The sequence below is a fragment of the Sceloporus occidentalis genome, unplaced genomic scaffold, assembly GCF_023333645.1.
Source record: "Sceloporus occidentalis isolate IW3139 unplaced genomic scaffold, rSceOcc1.0.p SCAF_42, whole genome shotgun sequence".
Taxonomy (NCBI): domain Eukaryota; kingdom Metazoa; phylum Chordata; class Lepidosauria; order Squamata; family Phrynosomatidae; genus Sceloporus; species Sceloporus occidentalis.
Window position 1 is genome coordinate 2,887,979 of NW_028317022.1, and position 27,919 is coordinate 2,915,897.

Sequence of the window (27,919 nt, forward strand, 5' to 3'; positions counted from 1 at the left end):
ACTAAACTTTTATGACTCTCAAAAAAGGTCTTCCCATGGAAAAGTAAATATTTTTCTTTGACAATAGAGTATGGTATACAGTAATGTAGTGTGTTCCAATAAACTTGCTTAATCTAGAGGCCTGGAGGCTACCATGGTAAATCGTGTTTATGACCTTTTATCTTTAATGTGTTTACTTGTATCTGCAGGATATGAAGAACTTTGAGACTGAAGTAAGAGCTTTGCAAACTGCACTTGATCAGGCCCAAACCACTTTGACCTCTCCTGAGCTTGGACGGCTGAGTCTAAAAGAACAGCTGTCTCATAGACAGGTAACTGGACACGTAGTGTTTTGCTTCCCTCTGTGTGTGCCAAACAGTATATGAACAGTATTGTTCGTCAGGTTTACTTACTTACTACTGTAAATATTAAATTAATGACAACAGATGCCTCAGACTATTTGATCAAGCCATAACTGATCATGTCAGCATTACTAAACTTTGTATAGGTTCTGAGAGGAGCCAAATACATTTCCTGCATGGCATTTAGTTGAGGGTCATGTAAGCGTCACTATACTTTATGGAGGCAGAGCTTGTTTCAAAATTGTTGTGGATTTACCAATTATAATATATAACATCGATAACGTACTGAACTTCTCCCTCTGGAGAAGGAAACAGCTCTCCTGGATGTCTTAAATAGTGGGCGCACCATGTGAATTTTGAATTTGGAAGTTGGCCATGCCCATTGTGTCCATCAAAAAGAAGCAAGAGCTGAATGCCGAGTGTGCAAATGCATGATTTTGGAAAAGCTAAGAGAAGAAGCAAATCTCTACAATTGTTAAAACGTGTTAGGTTGGGATTTAATTATAATTGCATGTTGCTGTTTATTATTTCAGCATCTGTTGTCCAAAATGGAGTCACTTAAGCCAAAGGTCCAGGCTGTCCAGGCCTGTCAGAGTGCCTTGAGAATCCCTGAAGAAGTGGTCACGAGTTTACCTATATGCCGGACTGCTCTCAGACTACAGGAGGAGACCAGTCGTCTGCAGCACACAGCCATCCAACAGTGCAATATCATGCAGGCAAGTGTACCGAGCCGACCTATGCGCCATTTATTCATTATACATATTTTCCAGTAGCTACATACTAAAATAGAGACCGGACACATTTAAGTTAAATACGATAATGTATGTATATAGGCATTAATGGAACAGTTTAATGTCCCCAATTCTCCCACTATAGAAAAAATGTATATTAAAATAGAAGGAAATTGTTCACATTGATATCAATAGGAGCATTTTCCATGCATGCGCACCGAGTGCAACATGACAATTTAAAGGGACCACACAGCATTTCTGAATAAGAAGGACCCTTATTTTTTCACCCCCTGGTTCATGTTATACATAAAGATGTTTTGGAGTAGGGGATCCTTGCTGCTGTTGGCCCCAGTACTCTATACCATGCCATTTTTGGTCCTGTAGGAAGCCGTCGTGCAGTATGAGCAGTACGAGCAGGAGATGAAGTGCCTCCAGATCTTGATAGAAGAGGCGCATCGTGAGCTGCAGGATGCAAAAGTCACCACTAGCAATATTGAACAGCTGCAGATCCAGATCAAACGCCATGAGGTAACCAGCTTCCTTTTTTGTTTTTTATTCCAAGTTTTTATTATGAGAATTCAAGGTAGACTGTTTAGAGAATCTAAAGGCATGTAGGCTTTGACTTAAGCAAGTTAATGGTTGCTGTCTTGAAACAACAAAATGACAGCTTTGAAAAATAAAAATCCTTTAATATAAAATACAGTCTTGGAGATCGATACAGTTCCTATAATATGAAAAAATGGCTAATAATAATATTTGAATAATATAATAATGTTGTATGCCTGTATTGAATGGGTATTTTAGGGGCAGTAACATTTTTGTAAATATGTGATTTTGTGGCTACTGTAAGAAGCCAACAAGCTGTCCATATTATATGCAAATACGATAGGTGAAACATTGTTCAACCTTAATTGCTAGCAGCGATATAGAGGTTAACCATTTAGCATACCTCTATCAAAGTTATATGTGCATAATGCGATCAGGGGAGATCCTCTGATCTTCTTAAACCCCCCATGGTGGCACAGTGGGGGTAGCTCAGTGGGACAGGACTTTCCCACTTAAAACAGGACACATGGGATGTGTTCACCTGTCCTGTACATTTTTTTTTAAACATCCAGAAAAAAAATAAAAAAAAAAAATTAATGAGCCCCGAAGCTAAGGATTACAAATGAACTAATGTGTTATTTCTTTGGCACAGGTGTTGAATGTTTGATATTTAAATGGGAATGTGCATTTTTGTTTCATCTGCAAACGGTTAACAGCTATTTCCCGACATACTGCGCAGGGAGTAGAGCTGTCATCTCTGCCGGTTAATGTTGCTCTTTCATTGTTTTAGCGTGGCCGAGAGCTGAGTGGGGCATATTTGTTAGCTGCAGTCATCACATGACCTCATTATGGAGACAAACACATCTACCATCTGGGGCGCTCCGAGCTTGCAATACTCTAGTCTTATATTTCAAAACATGGTTGCTTTATAGAAATCGGGCCGAAGCTGGATCATGCCCCCCCCAGCCTGCATCGTGCCCTCCTTTCTAAAGTCACGAAGCGTTGCCCTCCCCTTCCCTTCCTCGGTGTCACGGCAGGACCTTGCTGCTCTGTGGTCTGTCTTTATTGTGCAGCTGCGTTCATGTTCACAGTGAGCAACATCCTGCCTTTCAGCCACTGCCGATAGATGATGCAGGAGCTTGAGAGCTGCGATCTGATTGGCTACATGCACCCAGCCTATGTTCCTGCCAGATACAGAATGGCAAGCAGCCCGATCCCCATTCTGCTTTCAATGTAACGCAATATTGTAATCAATCTTAAAAAAATGTATTCGCAGGAACTGGCTAAGAAAATCAAGGGTTACCAGGAGCAGATAGCGTCCCTGAATTCGAAGTGCAAAATGCTAACCATGAAAGCCAAGCATGCGACGATGCTGCTGACTGTCACCGAAGTGGAAGGGCTTACAGAGGGGATGGAAGATCTGGATTCGGAGCTGCTTCCCACACACTCAGCTCACCCGTCTGTTGTTATGGTAAGGCCCGTGTTTATCTCATCTGCTTTTCTTTTCAGTTTCAATAGAGCCTGGAAGGAAACCATTGTTCCAGCTTCTCTTTTCAGACCCTTCGAAGCTGCATGCTCGTTATTAACCCATGCAGTACTTCAGTATCCCAGCATACAGGGCAACATTCATGAGTCTTAGTTATAAAAGCGACAGTTGGATGAAAGAAGTAATAAATATACTTTGTACTGTGTAATGGATTTAAATATCATAATCATTGTTATTATCGTGATTATTATTATGATGCTTTCAAGTCCTGGTGTGGAGCTCTGTTTCCACTGGGTCCCCAATTCTTACTGATCGATAGTTCTATAGTGGACAGATATCCACACATCACAGGTCCCTAATACCGAGTGATCATCTCTACTCTGACAGCCGTGTCTTTATAACCACACAAACCATAGCTGTTTGAGTCCAGAATTTATTTATGCATTGTTTTCCTAATAAAGAAACATAGAATTGGATGGCAGATAAGATTCACTTGACCAATTTAGTCTTCCCCTTTTTTCCTGCATTAAAGACTCAAGCCTTAATCAGTCCTTGGGTCTCATCTTAATTGAATATTTAAATTACCTCACTGTATTGAACCCTGCCACATCCGCTGGGAGGCTGTTCCACTTATCTACCACCCTCTCAGTAAAGTAAAACTTCCTCTGACCCCATTGCTTTAAATTATGACCTTGTTCTAGAATTCCTTCTCCTTTGAAGTAACCTTCAGCTGTTAGTAGCTACAACTCCTATCAGCCTCAGTTAGTATATGGTTGCATGTGTCTTGTGCAAGATGTATTGCAACAAGAACTGAACCTTGTAGGTTATCTGGCCCTATCCTTAAACAAGTTATTGTAGGGTGATATGTATTGAACATAAAATTGTGGCATTAATAATGACTATAATTGTTTTTATTGATTTTTATTTTAGGGACTTTTTATATAGTTATTGTTACATTATTTGCACACATGATTTAGAAGCTCATTTTTGTAAATATCCAGTGCAGAACTTTGTGGGTATCTCTGTGAAATTGTTTTGTATTATTGCTTGAAACAAATTATATTTAGTTACTGTTCTATTTCTTGTTACTCTTGGGTTGCATAGCTAGACTGAAGTAAACCAATGTCAGTGATTTGTAATTGTTAGAGGGGAGGAGCCATTATGAATTAATTAATTAGTGTTCTCTGGCATCCCAGCCCAGCATCCAGGGTCGCTATCCGAAATCTTGGGGCCCAGTACATAGCCCTCCCGTAAGCCTGCCCCATGTGAATCCCACTATCCCACCCATCACTCTGTCTTAAGATCTTCCTATAAGCACACCTTATGAGAACAGAGGCAAGCCTAGGGTTAATGGGGCCTGAGTGCAGTATATCTTCAAGGCCCCCGTGACATGCATACTAACACCCAAACTCACTTTAACACCCACTGACTCCACCATTGTACACTTACATACACACACCATTCTCCTGTTTCTCCTCTCTCCCTCCCAGGTGGCACTAACCCTCCCCTCACCCCTGACAACACCATACACTGACACACAAACTCAGGATAACATAATATGCAACCAAAACATTTATTATAACATCAAATACTAACACCTTATGTGAGCATTGTTACAGTGTGTCTGTCTGCTGTCAGAATAGAAGCAAGGATGTCGGAATATGTACATTCTTCTCCGTGCAAACAAAAAAAAGCTGTCTGGCAACAAGACCTTTACAAAAATGTCGATTTGGTCATATTGGCCACTTGACAACCTTGTACTGCCAGTTTGGAAAGTTTTAATCCCCTTTAATGGAGTGTTTTTGGGGAAGCACACCAGAATGGCTCTTCATTATAGATAGATAGATATACAGTCATGTGAAAAAGAAAGTACGCCCTCTTTGAATCTATGGTTTTACATATCAGGACATCAATATCCATCAATATCAATAACAATCATCTGTACTTTAGCAGGTCTAAAAATTAGGTAAATGCAACCTCTGATAAACAACAACACAGGACATATTACACCATGTCATGATTTATTCAACAAAAATAAACCCAAAATGGAGAAGCCATGTGGGAAAAAAAGAATTTACAACTTATGATCCAATAGTTTTACCACCTTTAGCAGCAATGGCTTGAAATAATTGTTTTCTGTATGACTTTATCAGTCTTTCCCATTGTTGTGTGTTCTTCACAACGTTGCTTTAATTCATTGAGGTTTGTGGGCATTTGTTGTGATTACAAATTCACTAAAAAACTGAAAAAGATTGATTGATGGATCACATGGTAAATATTATAAAACAAAAACAACACACCATATTTGCATAGAAACATAGCATTTGTCAGCATATAAGAACCATTCGCCTCATCTAGTCTGCACATTTCTTTGGTCAGGTGCAAAGTGAGGAAAGCTTTATGTCTATTCCCTCACTGTATTAGAATCCACCACTGCACCTGGGAGACTGTTCCATTTATCTACTATACTCCTTAAAGTAGAACTTCCTTAAGTTACATCTAAGCCTCTGGCCTTCAAGTTTTAGACCACAACCTCTTGTTCTTTTAAACAAGCTTGCCTCCTGTACTTTGTTAAATGCCTTTGAGTATTTGAATGTTTCTATTGCACCCCACCCTCTTCTTTCCTCTAAGCTATACATATTAAGATCCTGTAACCTTTCCTGATACTTTGTGTCCTGCAAACCACTTACCATTGTGTAGCTCTTCTCTGAGCTCTCTCCAACGTGTCAATGTCCTTTTGGAGATGGGGTTTGCAGAACTGTACGCAATACTCTAGATGAGGCCTAACCAAAGATCTGTAAAGTGGCATCATCACTCTACTTTTTTACGCTACTAATGCCTCTCCCTATGCAACCCAACATCCTGCTTGCTTTGAGATGCTTTATTGCATTGTCTGCTTACCTTTAAGTCATCAGAAATAATTACTTCTGTTGTTACTGACAGTACAGTGCCACCATTGCTATATTCGTCCTTGGGATTTTTAGGTCCCAATTGCCTTATTCTACATTTATTAATATTAAACAGCAGCTGCCATACTCTTGACCATTCTTCTAACTTACTTAAATCATTCACCATTTGAGTTGTTCCACCTGGAATGTCTACCCTGTTGCAGACTATTGCAAAAAGACATACCTACCATACCATTAAGACCTTCTTAATAAAAATATTAAAAAGCACAGGTCTCGATACAGATCTGATCTGGGCTGGACAAATCTATGTTGAATTTGATCTATATAAGGTAGAATAGGAAGATATATTCCTAGTCAACAAGATGTGTTCTTTTTTCTCCCGGAACTTGTCAAGCCTGGACAATTCATATGTGTTTACTGCTTCGTGGTGCTTAAATAATGTTTGTGTTTATTGTGTGTATAGTTTATCAGTCTTCTGAACTCTTACTCATCTCCTTGCTATCCTTTGGGCTTCTTCCGACATCTCTTCTGTGACAGATGACCGCTGGTCGCTGTCACACTCTTCTGTCACCTGTCACTGAGGAATCAGGGGAGGAAGGCAGCAACAGTGAGATTTCCTCTCCGCCGGCCTGTCGTTCCCCTTCACCTGTGGCTAATACAGATGCTTCTCTTAACCAGGTATCTCTAATCTTTATGTTTTCCAGCTATCAGAACCTATAATGCACAATTCCATTCTGTGATCTATTATATGTACTTTTCACACATCCAACACATCTTCATTTTATACATTAGTCTCAGAATCCCAATTTCACTGGGAAAACCATAGAGTGCATCTACTTCATAAAAAGAAGCCAACAGCATTATAAAATCTAGTATGAATTGTAATACACATAAAAACCCATTTTCTTATGAGCTACTTTTTAAGAATGATCATTTTCTGGATACTGGCTATATTAAGTGTCTCAGAACTTACATTGATCTGTTAAGATCAATATTTAGTTGTAATCACAAATATTCTATTTGACATTACACAATCCATTACTTATATTTGTAGTGTAGTGTACTGAACATGCCTCTGTCAATAGAATAATGAAGTCATGTCGCTCAGATACTAAGAAAGTTGAATTCAAAAATCTCTGCAGACAAATGTGTGTTATACCAGGATTCTCTGGAGCACTGATTTATTTGATTAAAACAAAATCAGGTAAATTAGGGAGGGCTTTGATGGTTTTTTGATATAAAACCAGAAAACGGTAATCAATAATATAATCAAACAGTAAAATATATGAGAAAAATACAAAATTAATACAAAAAATCCTTCTTAATTTCTGATGACTTAGCAAATGGGGAGGTTGCTGTCATATGATGAGTTTCTAATGTATATATATTGCGGTTTTATTTTGGCTATACCGCCATATGGGTTTATTAGGTTACCAAATTGTAAAACGTAAGCTTTAGGAAAGTGTCTATGTTTAAATATGTGTTTCTGAATACATTTCTCTAGCATGTCTAGTAATTTAGATGGATCTTTCTTTAGTTTTCTTCCTTGCATGAGAATCTTTAAATATGTAAAAATACTTGGAAACCATTAAGTAGCTTGTTTTCTGCTGTTCTGGCAACCGAAACATTTTGACCCATTAGCACTTTGTACGGCATGACTTCAGGTTGAAATAAAATAAGTCCAACAAATTAATATTCAAGGTTTAGGTGTCCAACAGTGGTAAAGTTTTAGTGAACTATATGGGACTTATCTCAACAAGTTGAGGAAAATGTCTAAATTATATCTTCAATTATCAGTTTCAGGTGTATTTATATAGATATATATAAAGGGTTGCAGATACTTGCAGACTTGGTAAGGGCTAACATAGTACAGGGACTTGCCACGCTTCTCCTAGTCGACCTAGGACAAAATATACCACTGGAGATATGTATAGTAGCACCAGTTTAACAGTTTGGTCTAGAACTGCTTTTAGTTTGTAACCAAAGTCTAGCATGAGCTGGGAGCTGCATATTGGCTAATCATGATAGACAGTGGTAGCTTAAACAGAGATGCCCCATGATGATCCATGCAAGTTATCTACTGTACTTTATATAGAGATGGTGGATCATTCTGCTCTGATATAAATAATGGATTTTTAAGTAGCAGTTCAGTTATCCTGGCGGCCCAGCATTCTCTAACTTTGTTGGCCTTGCCCAATATTTCCTATACTCAACATTGGCTCATTGGCTCCTCTGTTTGATTTATATTATTAATGAGCATGTTGAAGCATGGCAATTACGTGATAACTGCATTAAGACTCACTGTCTTAACTGAGCTGGGGTAGCTACTCCCACAAGAAAGGCATAGCTGACCCTGCATAATATATTGAGGAAAGTTTTAAGACATTTCCCACATAGTCTATGCCTTATGCAGGGCCATGTCAACCCTTTTTGCAGAAGTTCACCGGATTCGCCTTTGATTATACATAATGATATCAAAGAGATGAAATGTTCAAGTCTCATGGACAGTCCCTGTTTAGTGAATAAACCCCTATTTTCTTTAATTTACCTACAGCTTGTGATCTAGAAACATACGGTATATATATATATATATATATATATATATATATATATATATATATATATATATATATAGACTGTCTTAAACTTTCTTTAGTAAACTCAGCATGACTGCTATCATTTTGGCTCAAATTGTTGAGTCAAAATACTGAAGAGATGATTGATATCTTTCAAGTATAACATTAAAAAAGCAGAGGTACATCATCTTTTATACTTGAATTCAATCTAATTTATTTGTGTGCACACATCTCCATAATGAAAATGTGCAGGCAAAATGCTTTGTACAGATATATTATAGCCTACGTTATGTGGGTGCTAGTTCCTACTTTTTCTATAGCGTTCATGATAAAATAAAAAGCAGAATCATGACTTACCTGCATATGCTCGGTATTTGAAACCGGAGAAGGATAGTGTAACAGTAAAAAATGTATAGAATTGTAACATAGGATACTCCCAAATGTGATAAGTCTTTGCTCTTTGTGCAGGATTAATGGCTTAACTGAATTCAGTACACCTATGTTTAAATGCCATATGCTCATATTACATGGCATTTATTTTGCTTTTTTCGTTTTAGCTATTATGCTGTTTCAAGAAAAAGATACAAAATGCATTAAGGATGTTTCCCATTCTATTATTGTTTTAAGTCTAGATGCCCATGGCCATCGCCTCGCAGTCACTTGAATTTGGAAGTGAAGTGCATGCTGGTGACATGTTTTCTGTTGAAAGTATGATGTTGTGCTTCATGCTCTTAGGACATTGCTTATTACCAGGCCTTATCTGCTGAACAGTTGCAGACGGACGCTGCCAAGATCCAACCTAATGCTTCTTCTCCACATGAGATGTACGATCCAGGACTCGAGGCAGCAGCGGACTCCAAACTGGATGATCTGCAGCGTTCATGGGAAACACTAAAAAATGTGGTGGGTTTTCCTTACCTAAACTCTGAATTTCCTTGCAAAAGAATGTAATGCTGGCTTTCAAGGGTTTCCCAAGCAAGACCCTTTTATTTCATTGACATTGTGACTATTTACCATAGGGCAAAATGTAACACATTATTGCATCTCTTAAATTATGTGGATTTAATTGTTTAAAGGAATTAACAGTATTTAAAAATGGTGCTTGCTCCGGTAACTTAAGGATTTTAACTGTAAACACCAAAAATGGCTGCTTGTGAACACTAACATTTTATTGTAATCCCCTTAAAAAGTAAATTATTTATTTTGAAACTGTATTTTGAAATAAAATAAATGTATCTATTATGTACACCATGCAAGAAATGACAAGCCATCAGCAATCACATGTTAATGGTATGTGATATAGTGTCTCCTTTTTGGCCTTTGTCTTAAGTGCGTTAATTTGTCCCTAATTAGATTAGTGAAAAACAGCGCACATTGTATGAGGCTCTTGAAAGGCAACAAAGGTACCAGGATTCTCTGCAATCAATTTCCACAAAAATGGAAACCATTGAAGTGAAGCTGAATGGGAGCTTGGAGTCCGGAAAGACCCCAGAGAGTCAGATGGCTGAACATCAGGTGAGAAGAGCTGTGCATTAAATGCTTATGGAAACATGTAATATATATATATATTCCAATAATAATGATAAGTCAAAACTAGTGTCAGGGCCGGCCCGACAATGGAGCCGAGTGGGGCAGCCGCCCCAAGCCCTTTTTTTTTTTTTTTTTTAAAGCGAAAGATAGAGAAAGGGGCGCCGAGTGGTTTCCGCTTACCAAGCTGTCAGTACCCGCTCGGTGCCCCTCTCTCTCTCCTCTGCGGCGAGTCTCCCTGTTCGTCTCAGTGCCAGCTTATAATGCTGAGTGCCGGAAGATGACCTCATTTCCCGCGCTCAGCATTACAAGCCGGCGCCGAGACCGAACAGGGAGACTCGCCGCAGGACTGCTGAAAGGTAAGTACAGGGGGGGGTAAGGGTAGATAATAGGGAGAGGGAGGGAGAGGAAGGGTAGATAATGTGGGGGCGGCAGGGACGGAGGGAGAGGAAGGGTAGCTAAGGGGGGGCGGCATTTTAAAATTCGCCCCAGGCGGCATTTTGCCTTGGGCCGGCCCTGACTAGGGTTGCTACATACCACCAAGCAGTATCTGTGACAGCTAACGGAATAGAAGATTTTTATTATAATATAATATTTTGTCTGTCCAGTTAAACCTTTTGTCAAAACACATATCTGAGCTTGGGCAAGGATCAGATCCAAATTGATGCACAAGAACTGATGAAGAGCTCTGTAAAAAGTATGAATGTAACACTAACCATGACCTTCTTAGGTTCATCTTGGAATCTGCAAATGAATTGTATTTGCGTGAGTTTGTATTTCAAGATGTTTTAATGGGTTTTATGTATGTATTGGGCCCCCGCTGTAAACATTGATACAAATAATGGGTCACACTTCTGGTTGCCTTATAAAATGAGGAGGTCACCTTGGCACCACTGGGCGTATCATTTTTATTAGCTAAAAGCTGATGTTTATGTTTGATCACTTAATACTTCACACTTTGTTTTTGCCTTAGGCTTTGATGGATGAGATTTTAATGCTGCAGGAAGAGATTAGCAGGCTGCAGGCATCCTTTGCAGATGAGCTGGTGTCTGAATCTCTGGACGCTGATGCTGGCGATCAGTTGGCTCTACAGTCTACTCTCACGGTCCTGGCTGAAAGAATGGCCACCATCAGGATGATTGCTTCGGGGAAACGTCAACTCTTGGAGGTGCAAAAGTCACCTGTGTGTGTGTGTGTGTGTGTGTGTGTGTATATACACAAAAAGTGAACATGACTCTATCATGATCAGCTTGCTTCTTTAACTATTTGAAGTAGTTGTTCACACTTTCCGTGTTATTTTTGTAGCTTCTGTAAGATGCCTCCTGTCATGTTTCTTATAAATCTGACACTTAACATAAAATATATTGCTAGGAAAAACTGAATGAACAGCTAGAGGAGCAACGCCATGAACAAGCTCTCCAGAGATATCGGAGTGAAGCTGATGAACTTGACCATTGGTTGCTGAGTGCCAGAGCTACACTGGACAATGTTTTGCGATCTTTTGAAGAACCACTGGATATGGAGGCCCAGCTTATTGATTGCCAGGTAATAACAGATCTGTCCTCCAAGATAGACAACTAAAAGAGCAGGGCCCTGTTGATGTTAATGTCTATTTTCTATATATTTAATAATGTGAATGTTATTATTAAATTATGGAGATGGTGCTATGGAATATGCTGAATATAGAATAATTTGATATAATATAAGGACCATATCATATTCGACTACTCAAATAATATAATGCAGCTTATTATAGGCTATGTCATTTCTCTGGACTGGACAGGTTATAATATGGGTATTATAAAGATCAGCAAAGAAAGAAAAGAATCAAGTATACTAAGAAATGCATCATTATTAATACAAATATAATATTAAATATTAATGCAACTATATAGTTTGTGTACATTATTCTTGAAGATATACACTTAACAAGGAATCTATTCAATTCCAAAACTGGTGTGTGTTTACACCATTTCACTAATTGACACAAGACGTAGATCTGTTAATGCAGGTCAATCTGTAAAGAGGATTGTGTAGATATATTTAGAGTCATTGAGAAATCTTGAAAGGCTAACAGCTTCATGCAGTACATGATTTATTTGTAGACATAAGTGAAGGAGACATGGTGATAGCAAAGGGTTTACCGTTTTGTTCAGTGCGTGGCGATGCCAAACTTGAAGAAAAGGAAAATGCATTTGATAAACCCGTGTAAATTTCTTTACAGAGATGCAGAAAACTTAAACAGATAATAACATCTTCATACATGTATTGGATGGAATATCAAACAAAGATGACACTGTTCTTTTTTGCTGTTGACCCCTCTGACCTAGGACTTGTCAGCCGAGTGGCAACTTTATCACCATGCTTTGTTTCGTAAAATGTTTAAATTTACCTCTTTGTTTTCGCTGCTGCAGAACATGCTGCTTGAGATCGAACAGAAGGTGGTGGCTCTTTCCGAGCTCTCCATCCACAGTGAGAGTTTGCTAATGGAAGGCAAGTCACATACTAGAGAGGAGGCTGAACAACTGGCCATGAAGCTCAGGACCCTGAAGGGAAGTCTTTTGGAACTACAAAGGGTTCTACAAGACAAGCAGATAAGCATCCAGGTAAAGACTAACATGTCTCCTGGTCATATAGACCAGTATGGTGTTGTAGGATGTTCAGCAAGAAAACATACCTTGTGTTGCCTCTTAAATGAATATCATTATTTCATTTTCCCCCCCTATGTTTTAGCATGTGAACATTTTTATTTTAATTTATGTTCATGTTTCCAAAATAGCATTTAGCTTCTGGAGGTTTTTTTTCCCCTCTAATCCTTTTATTAGCTTACAATAACCACCATTGACGCAACTGTCAAACATGCTAAATCTGTTGATGTAAAATCTATCTAAAATGATTATTATAATTATTATAATTTCCGTCTTTAATATGAAATGGGAGAACCTAAAAATTCATGCAAAACATCATACATAAGTTTCATAAATGCTAGTACTACTGTAAGTCTCCTCTCCGTCAGTATTTCTACCATCTTTATTTATTTATTTATTTATTTATGAACTTAAAATGCAATAAGTCAGTATTTTTTCTTCTTTAATGTAAGTAACTGCATAGCTCATTCTTAAATTACTGTGTTTATCTAGTCATTATGGAGCCCCTCATGGCAAAATGTGAAACTGCTTGGACCTTGTGAAGCATTCACAGGTTTCTAAGCATTTTAACTCAACATGCTTGGTGAGACGATTAACATATGTACCTATGTCTTGTTTTATAGGCTAAGCTAGCATGGGGAGAGATGAAATCTCACGGGAAAGCAGAACATGTAATTTGTCTGTTTTTTTGGTTTGGGATATGATTGTTATTTGTGTGATCTTTCTACTTTTTACCAAGGGTGTGCTGTGCAAACATTTGCTTCTATTCTATTCCCTTTTTAATGCCAGTTTCTTCAAAAGGACACTATTCTGTCATTTATAGTCACCAGGTGGTTTCTATAAACCATTACCAAATGCTTGACAACTCCATTCATTGTCGTCATTTTGAACTTATCTGTTTCACTACACACTGATTACAGTATTATTGTAGATTGTTTTATACACTTATAGATATTCATGAATTCTGACATTCTACGGAATTTAGTGAATTAGATCTTCCATTAACTTGTTTTAACTGATACATTAAGCACAGTCACAGGGTTAGCAAGGGAAAATAGGATTATAATGTGCACAAACATACACATAGTTAAAGGCTTATGCAAAACATAATAGTGTCCCATGAAGAGACCGATTTCTCTTGAATTTGAATAAATACCTCCTAAATTTGATTTCCATTTTATCTATATACGCTCAAAAGTGACCAGATTCCTAGTTTCTCTTAGGATGAATTGAACAAAGTTATTTTCAGGCTACCCTATACCAGGTGCCTCTTTGGGAGGAAGAGCATGTCCTCAAATAACAATACTTTTTTGAAGTCTATCTTATAGTGTATATCTACGTGTTCTGAAGGAGAAGGGCATGGAAACACTCCCTGCTTACTAATGGTTTAAAGTTAAAAATGACTATATTTATAAAGCATTGGTATTTCTAGTTTATGTTGCTTTACTTGAGACATAAATACACAATTCAATTCAGTTAATAATTCTAATAGAAAAAAAGCAACTTGCAAATACTAGGTAAATGGTCATAGGGGGGAATAAACCATTACAAGCCAAGGTCAATGTTTGTAAGCCTTTGCCTGCTTTGTAGAAGTAGTCAAAAGCCTACAGCTAGTTATGGGATAGTTACCATGCATGTCCCTGACACTGAGTCTTCAATCGTCGAATATATCGAACAGCCAAGAAAATAAAAATTTCCCACTTTCCCTCCTTGATGGATAACTAATCAATAAGTCACAAAGTCACATTGCAATCCTCCATAAAGATATGTCCACTAGCAACACCTCTAACAACATCCCTAAATAAATAATGTTCCTTTTTTGGCCAAGAAACTGCAGACCTATTGGCCCTTTTAACCCCTTTGAGGCCCATGACGTACCATGTATACCGTGAAAAGATGTACCCAGAGGACCAATAATGTACCTGGTATGTCATCTGTGTAAAACAATGCCACGCTACGACTTTTGTGGTCATCAGTTAACGAAGCAGTGAGCTTATAGTATATTCCCTGCACTTCTGGGCATTTACCAATCAATCACACAATTTATTTTGTCCTATACCGTAAAAAAAAAAAAAAAAAGCCCTGTCCCTTAAGTGCCTGAAAAGCTGCATCTTTGCTCTGCCCAGCCCCCACTACAGCATAGAGAATTTCACCCACATAAGCTCTGCTTTTTCTCAGCACTTGCTACGACATGTTACTGCCACTTTAAATACTGTTTATTAAATCATTTCTATCCAAACTGCTACTTGTATATTCCCTTAACAGTCATTTTGTAGAATTATGTCCGATAGACAGCAGATGCTTCTAGAACAAAAAAAGCAGCAGATTAAAAATAGCACCAGATCCCTTATGTAGTGTATAGTCTTAGTTTTGTCTTTATAACTGTCTATAATAGGCTAATAAAAAAAGTATAAAAAATTTTTAGTTTTCAATGTTTGTTTATATTTTTTGTTGATTTCAGTGAGATTTAATTCCTGAGAATTACTATCATGTTGATGGCTAATTATTTCTAGAGCCTTTCTTGGTAACTTGTATAAACATAAACTTGCTAAACATAATTGAAATTGCACGCTGGTTTTCTATAGACTGGAAAGCGCTATTTCCATTTGACTTGGAGCAAGGAGCTGCTGTAATATATTTAGCATTAGGCAAACCATACAAAGAAAAAGAACAGAAGTTAGTTACCATTTAAATAATTTGGGGTTTGCAAGTATATATTACTAAAAAGCCCATCAACCATGCCGTAAGGTTCCAAAGTACTGAAATCAGATGGAATAACCACATGAGGAACTTTCATTTGTCCTGACAAATGAACAAAGATTCTGCTGTAAAGTTATTCGATCCTTGATCTTGTTTCATATGCAGGATAGCTGCATAGCTGTATTATTAGCTCTTATTATTAAAGTTCTAGCTCTTTTTTTACTTCTAGTAATCTTGGCAATCAAGGTATTTGGTGGTGGTTTACTGTAGACCCTTTTGATCACTTGTGAAAGTCAAAACACACCAAAAAAACCCAAAAGTAACCGAAAGATGTGTAATTCGTTACCTTGTGTCAAGGTCTTAACAGATTCAGTACATATGCGGGGAAACTATTTCTTAAAACTGGAAGAGCTCGCCAAGTAAAATCTGAGAACTTTAACAAGTGATCATGTTTTCACAAGGTAGTGGTTACGAAACGGAGCCCTTCTCGCATCAGGGAAATGCCTGCTCGCATCATAATTTTTCACATTTTCTTGTTTGCTTGTTTTTTTATTTATTTAGGGAGCATTTCATGAGAAGGACGAACCAGATTCTGAGTTGGCATCATCGCAAAGCCCTAGTGTCCAAGAATGGCTGGCCCAGGCAAGGACAACACGTTCATTGCAAAAACAGAACAGTCTGCAAAGGAAAAAAGTAAAAAATATATATGTTTTGGAATTTTTTATGTTTTATTTTCCTACAAAAATAGAATTGTATCTTTCCATAAGGTTGCCAGGGTATCATTTCCAAGAGTTTTTAATAACATGTTAGTTGTCAACAAAACAAAATGCATTTCTGAACATGATGCCACTGACATTTAGTTAACAGGTGTGTAATACATCCCTTAAATTTCGGGGAAAAATAGGGTGTTCCAGGACCTCTTGAGATCCCAAAAGGTTCCTTAGTGCTCTAGACAAACTATATATTGTACCGCTCTCCTGCATGCTCTCGGTCCCTGAGAGAGAACCTGATTGTGGTGTCCTCCTACCAACCCAGTACCCTACGCAGCCTATTAGGTCACTTACATGGTAGGGCCAACCCTTCCTAAATATATATTAAGTCTCAATGTTTTTAATAAGGAAATGTACTATTGCATACAGTAGTAGTCATACGCTACCATCTCAGGAGTGGTCGGGGAACTCGGCACTGAATTCAAAAGGGGGTATTATTGATTCCACGATGAAGCTGTTATAAGTCGTGTTCATGTTGTTAGAGGTGCCAGTAATGTTAAAGGTGGCTAAGAGAGGACTGCGTGATGGAGGTGTAAGCATAAAAATATCTGATCTGTGGTATTCACGTTCACTGGAAAACGAGACCATCTTGTACCAGTGCAACAAATACACCTTTTTTCTTACACGCTAGGCGTTGGAACAAGAACTTGCTGAGCAGAAGAAGTTATTACAATCAGTTGCTAGCCGTGGAGGGGAAATTATCAACCAACAGACGACCGAAAGAGTTAACGTCAGGTATGGACAATATCCTTATACAATATCATTGCTTGTGGCAAAGTGTGGTCATTGATAAGAAGAATGAACGTAATAACACACTGACAGAGAGAGAGAAAGAGGGTTAAGTGTGCCTTACCAGATGGTATGGATTGTTGAATTTCTCTCAAGTTCCAATGTTCGTGGCAGTTTTTGGTAGATTCAGGTGAATAGATGAGCACAATGTCATCGTACTGAATCGTCACTGAATCGTGTACTTTGGTCAACCCTGAAATAGAGTAAGAATTTGCTATTGGGCTATGCAGTTTTATTAAGGAAAGTTATATTAAGTATCTTGATACAGAATGTAAATGCCTTTTTTTTTTAACCAGTGAAAGACCAGATGCCCTGTCCCATGAACTCGGTTTGGAAGGATTAAAGTCAGCGCCAGAAGATGAATTGAGGGTTAAATGGGAAAGCCTTCACCAGGAGCTCACTACCAAGGAAAAGTTAATGCAGAATGCTTTGCAGCAGGAGCAAGAACACCCGGTAGTTATGATGTTTGTCTTCATTAAAAAAACGTTGCCTGGGTTTCATGAAGTAGTACTTTAAGATTATTGAGCACTAGGTGCTAAAGTGTGTTTCATAACCAGTAGATTTTAATATGTAAGATATCTCTGTTACAACAGCATCGTTCAATAATGCTAAGCAATATGTTTGGTGTTTTCCTGAAAGCTTGGTTTGTTGGCAGGATTTTTGGAGAATGTCACAGACCTAAGGCATTTCTAAACTAGAACAGACTTAATCAATGATGGCTTTTGGGTGTCCACCGTGACCAACCTACCCTATTGGGGATCACAGAAAACTGACACAGAGAAACCTTTACCTATCCATGCTATTAAAATATAATGGCAGAATATCTCAGTGCATCAACTCTCAAAAGTGTCCTCCAGGTTTTGCTTGGTTAGGTAATTTCCAAGCCGTACTCCATACATCAGAAATCACATTTAGTGGTAAAATTTTTTAATATGACTTCTTTTGTAATAATTTTATCATCATGCTAATCCAATGTTTGTTGGTGCCTACATTGTGTCTACCATGACCACCTGACAACTACCTGGTGGAAGGTAAACATTACCCTGTGTTGGCCCTTGATTAGTTAATATTGTTTTCATTTCACAGTAATTGCTTTACTTTTTGCCTGTGTATTAAACATGGTAGAAAAATCTGAATAAAGAAATAAAAAAACAGAAATGTACAAAATAAGCTTAAAATATATAGTAATATGTGCAAGAACATAAGGAAGGGTCTCATTCTAGTCCGGAGAACACTTGATTATCCTTTGTTTGTGTGTAATTTGCTAATCATATCTCCTATGCTTTTAGATTTTTAGCCAATCAAATAGGATCGTGCCTGGAGTGCCTTTTTATAAAGGAGACAAGAAAGTCCAAGAAAGGTCATCTGTAGCAAACCTTCTGGATGGATTAAACCAAACCCTTGAAGATATATCATTACAGGTAAACCTGTGATTAATTGTAACAAGTTCATGTATATGTTCCCCTAGGCTTCGTCAAGCCAGCAAGGATGCTAGACAGCCATACTGCCCTTTGAGAGCTTGGTTTCCTGTTACGCAAAGCAGCATCTTCTTGGCTACCACATCCAGAAATATTATGGACCACAGTTAGAAGCACCAGTGAAAAGAGATCACAATTATTTATCTATAACATTGCCTCTAGAAGAACATATTTTAAATCATCTTAACAGCTGGCTTGTTACTGTCCCAAATCTAGTATTTCTCTTAGTTCAGTAAACTTCATGAATGCTGGTATTAAGTATTTGTTTGAAAATTCACAGTGGAAGCAGCTATTTTAATAGTTATCCCATGATTTTCACAGTTATTCTTTACAGAAGCTGTAGAAAGTTTAATAAATCAGGATAATTTGTAGGGGACAAATCCACTTTGCTAAAGTATGAAAACATTTGCCTCTGGTGGCAGAAGACCTTGTCTTCGTGGTGCTTGTATTTTAACTAATGAAGCCTCTAAATGTGTTTGTACAGAATGGAGGTGGAGAAAAGAAGAGTCTTCCGTTGGAGAAAAAACTGTATGACGCTGTGTCAGCAACTTCCACGTGGTTGGATGACGTGGAACAGCACATTTTTGTGGCAACTGCACTCCAGCCAGAAGAAAGTGAGACAAGTCTTTACCACCAGGAGGTAATGCTTACTTCTTCTTAGGAAAGCGGATGTATTTAAAACGTTCTATTTTTACAAGCTCATTATTGCCATCATTCTATTAAATTTCATTATTAGCACTTTTCATGTTATAACATTAACATTCTGTTTTTTACGCTAGACTTTGGCAAAAGATATAAAGGAAATGACCGAAGAGATGGATAAAAACAAGAATCTGTTTTTCCAAACGTTTTCAAGCAGAGGCGATAACCATGAGATAATAGAGGAGACCCTATATTGTCTTATGGGCAGACTGAATGCTTTAGAGTCCTTTGTAAACCATCGGTGCTGTCAAATGAAGGAGAGGTTACAGGATCTCATAACATTTCAGGTGTGATGTCTAAATGTAATACTTTCTCTAAGAAATTACTTTTTATCTTGAGGCATAGTTAAATAGTTTCATTATCCTGACTCATAATTGTTTTTCTGTGTACTTGTCATGTCCTCTGTTACAGAATGATTTGAAGATGCTTTTTACATCATTGGCTGATAACAAATACATAATACTGCACAAACTGGCTGAAGCAGCAGAAAGTCCCGCAAAGGAGCAAATACAGGTCATCATTTATTATCTCGTCATGATTTTTCCAGGCTTTGACAGTCTTCTATACAAAATATCATAACATTCTGGGAAATATGCTCTTGAACTTAGAATTACCCTTTTTAGTTTTTCAAGGTACAACTTTTGGCCATTTGGGTTATAACTTTTGCGTCAGTTGCAATGTGGGTTATATCAATTGCACCTTTCAGTATCAGCACTCTAGTGTCTTGTTTTTATCTTCTTACTGATCTACGTTTCCCTCTCTCTCTCTTGAAATCTTTATTCTTTTATATTTCATATTTCCAGGGATTCTGTCCTTTTCTTACGTCTACAGGAACCCTATACCAGATGGGTCACATTCCAAGATACCGCTAGTGCTGCTGCAAAACAGCTTTTAGGATCATGTGAACCATGCTTCTTCTGTATCTAGGCCAGCTGGGTTTAACCCTTTCCGTTTTAGACTGATCTGCAGAAGCCTTGCAAAGCATAGCCGCCTTTTGAGGCAGGAAGGGTTAATAATGTTTTTGTGTTTTTTCTAATAAACCGAAGCAGTCAAAGAAAGCATTCTGAATGGTGGAACCATTTGGCTTTGTTATTCATTTATTTTACAAAAAGGCAATACATATATATATATATATATATATGTATATATATATATAGTGTAAAAAGTACCAGTGTTCCATTAATATATTTTTCTTGTGCAATTAACAAGTAAGGGAAAAAACACAGGTTTTAGAAGTAGGCCGTTACCTCTGTATGCTACTGCAGGTTTTGTGCTTCCAAATTGACGTTGACTCTCCAATAGCACGTTTGACACATTCAAAAAGATCCACTGGCTTAATTAAAAATTGTTATATATATATCCAAGATCATTTGGCCGTTCCCACATACCTGCGCAAATTAGGTTTCACCCTGGCTAATATTAAATCATGATGAAACTACCCGTGGGTGGCAAAGTACATGATCAACGTTTTCTCAGTATAGCAGACTGTCAACAGAGGGCCTGGGATCAGTATACATCCGTAAGACATGTAAGAGAGCATTTCAAATACAGACTTTGTATGATTGAAATAGGAACAAAATAAACAGAAATACTGCAGTAAAACAAAACAAAACAAACAAGAGGACCGCCATATGAAGATCAGCAAGTTATATCAAACCATTATTTCAAGGGATATTATGTGGCATGGTGACAATCACGATATAAAACTAGGTTTCCATAATAACCATGTTTTAGTTAGTGGCCATTTTTGAGATAAAACACATGAAGCAGATTAAATAAATTATATTACATATATTTTGGGGAAAGCACAACATAGTAGCCTTATAAAAATGAGCATTGAAAGACAAAACAGTTGGGAAGATCAGCTTGCAAATTCTTCATGAAGCTCATTGATGAAACTATTGGAACTTCCATTTGTAAAACACGGGCCGCCATTTTCATATCCTCCTATGATTTTGTGACTATCTATCTACATACAAAATGAAAGGCAAAACAGTTGCTTATTTTTATTAATGAAGTGGTTAGCGAGATTCATCTACAAGATGCTGCTGTTTTCCTTCTTTAGTTTAGTCGCGTCTGTTAGTTTAGTTTGCATTTTTGTACTAGAGATGAGTGGAGGTTACAACATCATCATGTTTCTTTTTTCAATAAATTCAGTAAACATAGCCTTGTCTGGTATGCATGCAGTGAGTAGTTCATGTTTAACAAGTCAGTCGCCTCTCCGTTATCTTCATCACTGCTTTATCTGTCCATATATACGAACTGGATTCTTGTAGTCAACTATAGTAGGCATGCCATCAACATCATATTAAGTAGTATGCGACACAATTAAAGCAGCCATTTTGTACACATAGCTATGTATGGGGCTGCATGCTGTCATTAGAGTCCAAGGTTGTTCTGGTCTGGTGTGACATAAAGGGAGTAATATTTTTATACACATGTCTAGTATGGGTAAAGTTTACCTCTCATGTATCATGGGTGAGATTAGTTGAGACATCACACATTCCAATGTGATCTCATGCATCATAGTATCCCAGCAATCATGAAACACGATGTATTGACAACATGCTTAAACAAGTCTGAGAAGCTGCAGCAGGTCCCTACCACCATTCCACATGGCCTATGGTTCGTATTATGTAGTATGATATTAGGAAGAACAGTTAGCCAGCCTTGCTAAGTTGGAAAAGGCCAACCATAAAATCCCTTGAAGGAAAATAATTAATCAAAACATAATAATAATAATACAATCATGAAGATACCAAGAATTTAAAGGCCCAAACTATTTAACAAAATGTGGGTGCCCACATCCCTAATTCTCCTGGTATAGACGGTAATGTAAGCCACAGAGAAAGGGTTAGATCCATTATTCCTATGTTAACACAAAAACAAACTATTTTGGTTTCGCACACTTTATTTTGCTGTTATCCGTATAATGTTGTTTCATCACTTCATGTTCTCATATCCTTTTTTGTTCAATTCACGTTGTCATACTAGATAATCAATAAAACTTTATCTTGAAAGAATAAGCTGTGCGTGTTACAACAGAAAGGTTTTTTCATAGGCTACATATAAACTATTTGAAAGTATTCAAGACTCCCAAGAAGTCATAAAGCGCCATACTGAGTGCTCTTTGATAAATAGGAATTCAGCTCTATTAGCACCTGGTCAGGTTTTCCTAAAAACTGATGAAATGATTGCATTATTGTTCCTGGAACACCTCGATAGTTTAGTGGGTATGTAAAGAACCACATCCGAAAAGCCTATAGCTCATTCAACCTCAATGATTAACAAAGCAAAAGCTATTTGCACTCCTTCTGTGCCACATTAAAATTGATTATACGTAGGCACTGCATGCGTATTCTTACATTCACGCTGGCCGCCATTAGTGGGTTAATGCCAAAGAAAAAATGTTGCTGCCCGGGCTTATAGTCAGGTCATGCATCTACATTCCAGTCAAATGAGTTCTTTCTTGGAGAATAATTCATTACTTTTACAACTCTTTTACATTGAGATTCAGTGTATTCAGAATTACAAAGCAATCAGAAAAAATGAGTGCCTGATATAGTCCTTAGAAAACGGCATAAATAGCACCTAATCCCATATGGGTCAAGCTTTTCACGGCCCTAAATAACCTTAAGTGTCCCCATGCCTATATTTAACCACATCCAAGGATACATTGATCACATTTTGCATAGTGATCTGTCTGTGTCTTTTCTCTGTTTATATGAAAATCTGATTTTTTTAAGCAAAGATGCTGTAATGTATTGGTAGGACCCAAGCAAAGCTAATGGGCTGAATTCAATGCCAAGATAAATCTAATTCAATAACTAAAACATTTTCCGATTGTAATCTATGGGAGGATTGCTTTTTGCAATCACCTTTGATTGTTCAATTTCTATGGGTCACTCATTGGATTATGTCCATATCAGTTGTCACGTGTATTCAATTTTTTAATCATTTATGCACAATGCGTTCAAATGTAGTCGATATCCAATGGTGGTTGACTTGAAAAAAAAGTATGATGTAACTGTGAGACCCTCTCAACTGCCTAGACCCGAGTTAAGTGGCTTGAGGATAAACCTAACCCTATAATACAGGAGACCATATTCATGGTGAACATAGGCATAGCCATTTATGGCCAGAATACATTTTAATGAGTTAATCCTGCTGTTTATTCTAGTTTTGGTTAAGTGAGCCAGTGTACACTATTGGTGTCAAGTATATATATATAACACTGGCAGCCATTTTCATATCCCCCTATCAGATTGTGACACCTGCGGCTTTTTCTTTTTATGGATGGCGATATTTGCAATTTCCTCATTATTTGTGAGAAGCCTCCCACATTTAAGAGGAGAAGTACAGATCTTAAAATGGTCAAATCATGGTAGCTGTGATGAGAGCTTAAAAATCTATGACGTATTTTCTCCCAATTTGCAAACACTTCCTGTACATGCTTTTTTCCTTGTAAATGTGAAATTTGATCGCAAGCTTAAGGGCATCTTACATTTTACAGGCCATCTTACAAGCAGAAGAAAGCCTTAAAGAAATGGACACGGAAATAACAGAGCTAAAGAGACGTGGGGACAGATTGCAAGTTGACCAGTCGTCAATGCAGGAACTTTCAAAACTCCAGGTTTGTGATCTTGTTTATTTGTATTAATAGTAGAAACATGCATAGAATTTGAAGGCACATAAGAACCATTAGGGCCCCTCTAGTCTGGCCATTTTGTTGCAAAAAAATGTCAAACCTTATTTTCAGGATAGCTTTATGACTACCTCATCCATGTTTAAATTCCATAAGTTCTACCACTGCTGTTGGAAGACTCTTCCAATTATTAACTATTGTGGGTGACCTGGGCAGGAGGGTAGTTGTGCCCCTTGGGTTGGTACACATTCTTCAAACAGGGCTGGTCCAAATTGGGCCAGCACACTCTGGTAGATGGAGCTCAGTGGGGTCAGGTAACACAATGTTATGTGATTCACAGTAGTAGATATTTCCCCTATCAACCTCCCAGTAAAGTTTGCTTTTAGTAAGCTAATGCGGCATGGCATCCAGGGGCACACTTATGCCAACATGGTCATGTCACACAAGAAAAAAACTGTGAATTATTCAAAAGCCTATAACATTTGCAATGCAAGTTAGAGACACTAGGTGGAGGGATAAGCGATAATAAGAGATAATAACCTGCTCCCAAATATGTAAGTTTTGAGTATAGTATAGAATAGAATTCCACACATCAAGTACGGTATTTCTCAATAGCCAGTATATTTTGCTATAAGATACATCAAGTATCTTGCAGCCATGTATATTTATTGTAGCAATTGTAAAGGTATTGGTTGATAGTCTCAACAAAGGTATACTCCAATACCTGTAAGGCTGATGATGATTATTAGGTGTTGATTATGTGTCTTTCTCCAGGATACGTATGATGAATTAATGATGATCATTGGCTCAAGAAGAAGTGGATTAAATCAGAATCTAGCTCTTAAGAGTCAGTATGAACGAGCCCTACAAGACCTGACAGACTTGATTGAGACGGGAGAAGAGAAGATGTCAAAGAAACAAAAGTTTATAGTGTCATCTAGAAATGAGATTCACGCTCTTCTAGAAAAACACAAGGTAAACTTTCTTTTTGTGTCTTTGATTTTAGCACAACAAATTTGGCTTATGTTTATGTTGGAGTTAGTAACAGCTATACAGCTGGATCATATGCAATCTGATCACATTTGAAAGTATTTCTCATTTCTGTCATCCAGGAGTATTTCCAGGGCTTGGAATCACACATGATCCTCACCGAGACGCTCTTCAGGAAGATTAGCAGTTATGCTCTACCAAGGGAATCCATGCTACATTCTGAGTTAATGGAACAGGCTTCGGCTGTCATTAAACAGGCGCATAAGAGAGGTGTAGAACTAGAATACGTTCTGGAGGTAAAGTTATAGGGGGCTGTGGTTGGGGCAGCATTACTTTATTGTTCAACCTAAATTGCTGAGCCGGTGTTGGCCCTGAATTCAGCCCTCGCAATTGAGCTGAAATAATGATCAGAAGGCATCCAAGGCACCATGAAGACTGGAGACCTGCCATGAGCTACACCAAGAAAAAAGCTTATTCTGTGGGCCAAGACCATTTTATCTGGATGTTTTTTAACATCTCTGCCTAGAATTTTAAATGAGATGCTTGATTTCCGGTAAATGCTAAATGATCTAAGCTATTTATAGGCTTAAATATGCTTTAAAAATAAAATGACATCTTTAAACACTTGTTTAATTGTTAGGAAATAGTTGTGATCAAAATATGCACGTTAAAACATTTCAAGCTGTTACATAGTACGTAGTTAGAGTGACTTTTAAATCTGGGCTAAATCAGGATTTGTAGTGCAAACCAGCAACCTATAATTATCACCGTGTCCTCCTTTGGCACCAAAAGCCCTTTTTACATTAACATTAAGGTAATTGTGGTCAAAACTTACAATATCGTATTTGGAAGCTGTGTTGTATAAGTTGAACAGGAAATAAAAAAGGTCTGATGAATTGTCTTCTTCTCTTTAGTTTCAGGAACATGTTTGTTAATCCTCTTTTATTTTGGTCATAAAAAAATAAATATGTAATAAGACAAGCAAGGTTGCTGTTTTCTTAACGACCACCTACCAGAATTGCATAGCATGACTCACGGTGCCTTGCAGCTTAAATCCAATTTTAATTGATCAATTAATATTACCGGTAACGTACAAGTTTGCTAATTTTTTAGTATTTCAGCGCCTTTTCTTTTTTTTTTTATAGAGATGGATGCTTTTTGATGAAAAATATGTACAACTGAGAAGGCAACTGGAAATGATTGAAAATAATATACCAACAGTTGGACTGGTGGAAGAGTCTGAAGAAAGGCTTTCAGAAAGAATTCAACTGTACCAGGTGAGTGTTTTGTCATTAGGTATAATGTAGGAAAACATACAAGGATTGGCATCTTGCAATATTTAAAATACGTCCCCAACCAAAGCTTATTCAGTTCTTTTTGGGGTTAATTATTATTATTTTCAGATTTGTCACCTTTAATATAAATAGAGGTGGGAATATGCTTAGTAACTATTGAATCCTGTATATATATATATATAATATGGCTACAACGGCTACTTTACTTTACAAATAATAATAATACTATCCTTTTTTACATTGTCACAACTGTAAATAATGATCAACATAAGCAAAAATGACAATAGTTCTCTCTTTCATGATCTCCCTTCCAGCGCTTTAAGTTAAGTTTAATGGAGTATCAGCCGAGGGTTTATCAAGTCTTGGAAGACGGCAAACGACTGTTGATGTCTGTCAGCTGCTCTGAACTTGATGGACTTTTGAATCAACTGGGAGAGCAGTGGTCAAAAAATACCAACCGGGTGTCCAAGGAACTCAGTAGACTGGAGAACATACTCAGACACTGGACAAGGTATATCGACATGTTAAAATAAGTGTACTTAAAACTTCACATTAAACTTGAATTATATTTGTTCAGATGGATTGATTCCCAGTTGGTGTCTTCTTCTAGATATAAGAATGAATATGCTGAACTTGTTCACTGGTTGAGATCTGCCATGGATCGACTTGACTTTTGGACAGAACAGTCTGTGACTGTGCCTCAAGATCTGGAAACAGTTCGAGATCATCTCAATGCATTCTTGGTTTGTACATTCAGTGTAGAAATCGTGTTTCACTTCTCTGATTTTGTAAACCTTTCTGTATCTGCTGGTGCTTGTCCTAACTGGTAGTTTTTATTGTCACGTCAAACACATTTTAAAAGTATCGCACATTCAAAGTCAATTCATCACATATCCTTTCTGCAGACTCTTTGGTGAAACTAAATGGATGTTGTGCCCTTGCAGACCACCTGAAATGCACAATGATGTTTCTATTCTCCACAATAATTATCTACGTGTGTATTTTCAGTTCGTCTCAACACTATTTTTTATGTTGTTTCACCAGGAATTTTCTAAAGAAGTTGATGCCAAATCATCCCTGAAATCGTCTGTTCTGAGCACTGGGAACCAGCTACTTCGCCTAAAGAAAGTAGATACAGCCACGCTCCGTTCCGAGCTGGCACAAATAGATAACCAGTGGACAGACCTTCTCACACACATCCCTGTGGTACAAGAGAAGCTGCATCAGGTAGGACTCACAATTGGAGAAAAAAAACCCTGAAATATCTGTCAAATTTCACATTTTATTCGAGAAAATTTATAATTTCCTAATTAGCAATTTAAAAAATGTTCTTTTTTGCTTTTTAGTTCTCTTTTGTGCACCTGTCAGATTCAGAAAAATGCTTTGTAACTTACTGGTGTTAACGTCCACAATACATTCTGTGAAATAGAACTTTATGTGATTTGGACGTTGTGTGAACACCATACTACACTATATACCATATGTATTATTTCTATCATAACCTTGTGGGAGCTTGGACCTATATGTGGTCAGATATGTATTCAATGACATGAATGATCTTCTCGCTGTTGTCCTCATGAATTACTCAGGAAGATCAAATAGATCTTACATTTTACATCACACATGATGCAATGACCCATGACATCATTTTTTCTTGTTCTTCTCACAAGCAGCCAGTCAAATTGTCTCCAGCAGAGGGATCAGCATGTTTATTTTTAGAATGTATTAAAATGTTTAATCAGCATTTGAATGTATTTAATGAATACACAATAATACATTGGTTACT

The 27,919-nt window shown here is 37.5% G+C and overlaps 1 protein-coding gene across 1 annotated transcript in view; it reads left to right on the top strand.

Moving 5' to 3' along the window:
* LOC149289873 (nesprin-1-like) overlaps positions 1-27,919 on the top strand; it is a 129,969-nt gene that overhangs the window by 58,091 nt on the left and 43,959 nt on the right. Inside the window, exons 69-92 of the mRNA XM_089490176.1 lie at positions 189-311; positions 875-1,061; positions 1,461-1,600; positions 2,895-3,089; positions 6,551-6,691; positions 9,325-9,492; positions 9,943-10,104; positions 11,090-11,284; positions 11,488-11,661; positions 12,531-12,722; positions 16,026-16,157; positions 16,866-16,969; positions 17,320-17,476; positions 18,313-18,444; positions 18,986-19,141; positions 19,281-19,490; positions 19,615-19,716; positions 23,717-23,836; positions 24,623-24,823; positions 24,961-25,134; positions 25,984-26,115; positions 26,448-26,644; positions 26,744-26,876; positions 27,178-27,360. Coding sequence (XP_089346302.1) covers positions 189-311; positions 875-1,061; positions 1,461-1,600; positions 2,895-3,089; positions 6,551-6,691; positions 9,325-9,492; positions 9,943-10,104; positions 11,090-11,284; positions 11,488-11,661; positions 12,531-12,722; positions 16,026-16,157; positions 16,866-16,969; positions 17,320-17,476; positions 18,313-18,444; positions 18,986-19,141; positions 19,281-19,490; positions 19,615-19,716; positions 23,717-23,836; positions 24,623-24,823; positions 24,961-25,134; positions 25,984-26,115; positions 26,448-26,644; positions 26,744-26,876; positions 27,178-27,360 — 3,810 coding nt within the window. The remainder of the gene's footprint in view (positions 1-188; positions 312-874; positions 1,062-1,460; positions 1,601-2,894; positions 3,090-6,550; positions 6,692-9,324; positions 9,493-9,942; positions 10,105-11,089; positions 11,285-11,487; positions 11,662-12,530; positions 12,723-16,025; positions 16,158-16,865; positions 16,970-17,319; positions 17,477-18,312; positions 18,445-18,985; positions 19,142-19,280; positions 19,491-19,614; positions 19,717-23,716; positions 23,837-24,622; positions 24,824-24,960; positions 25,135-25,983; positions 26,116-26,447; positions 26,645-26,743; positions 26,877-27,177; positions 27,361-27,919) is intronic.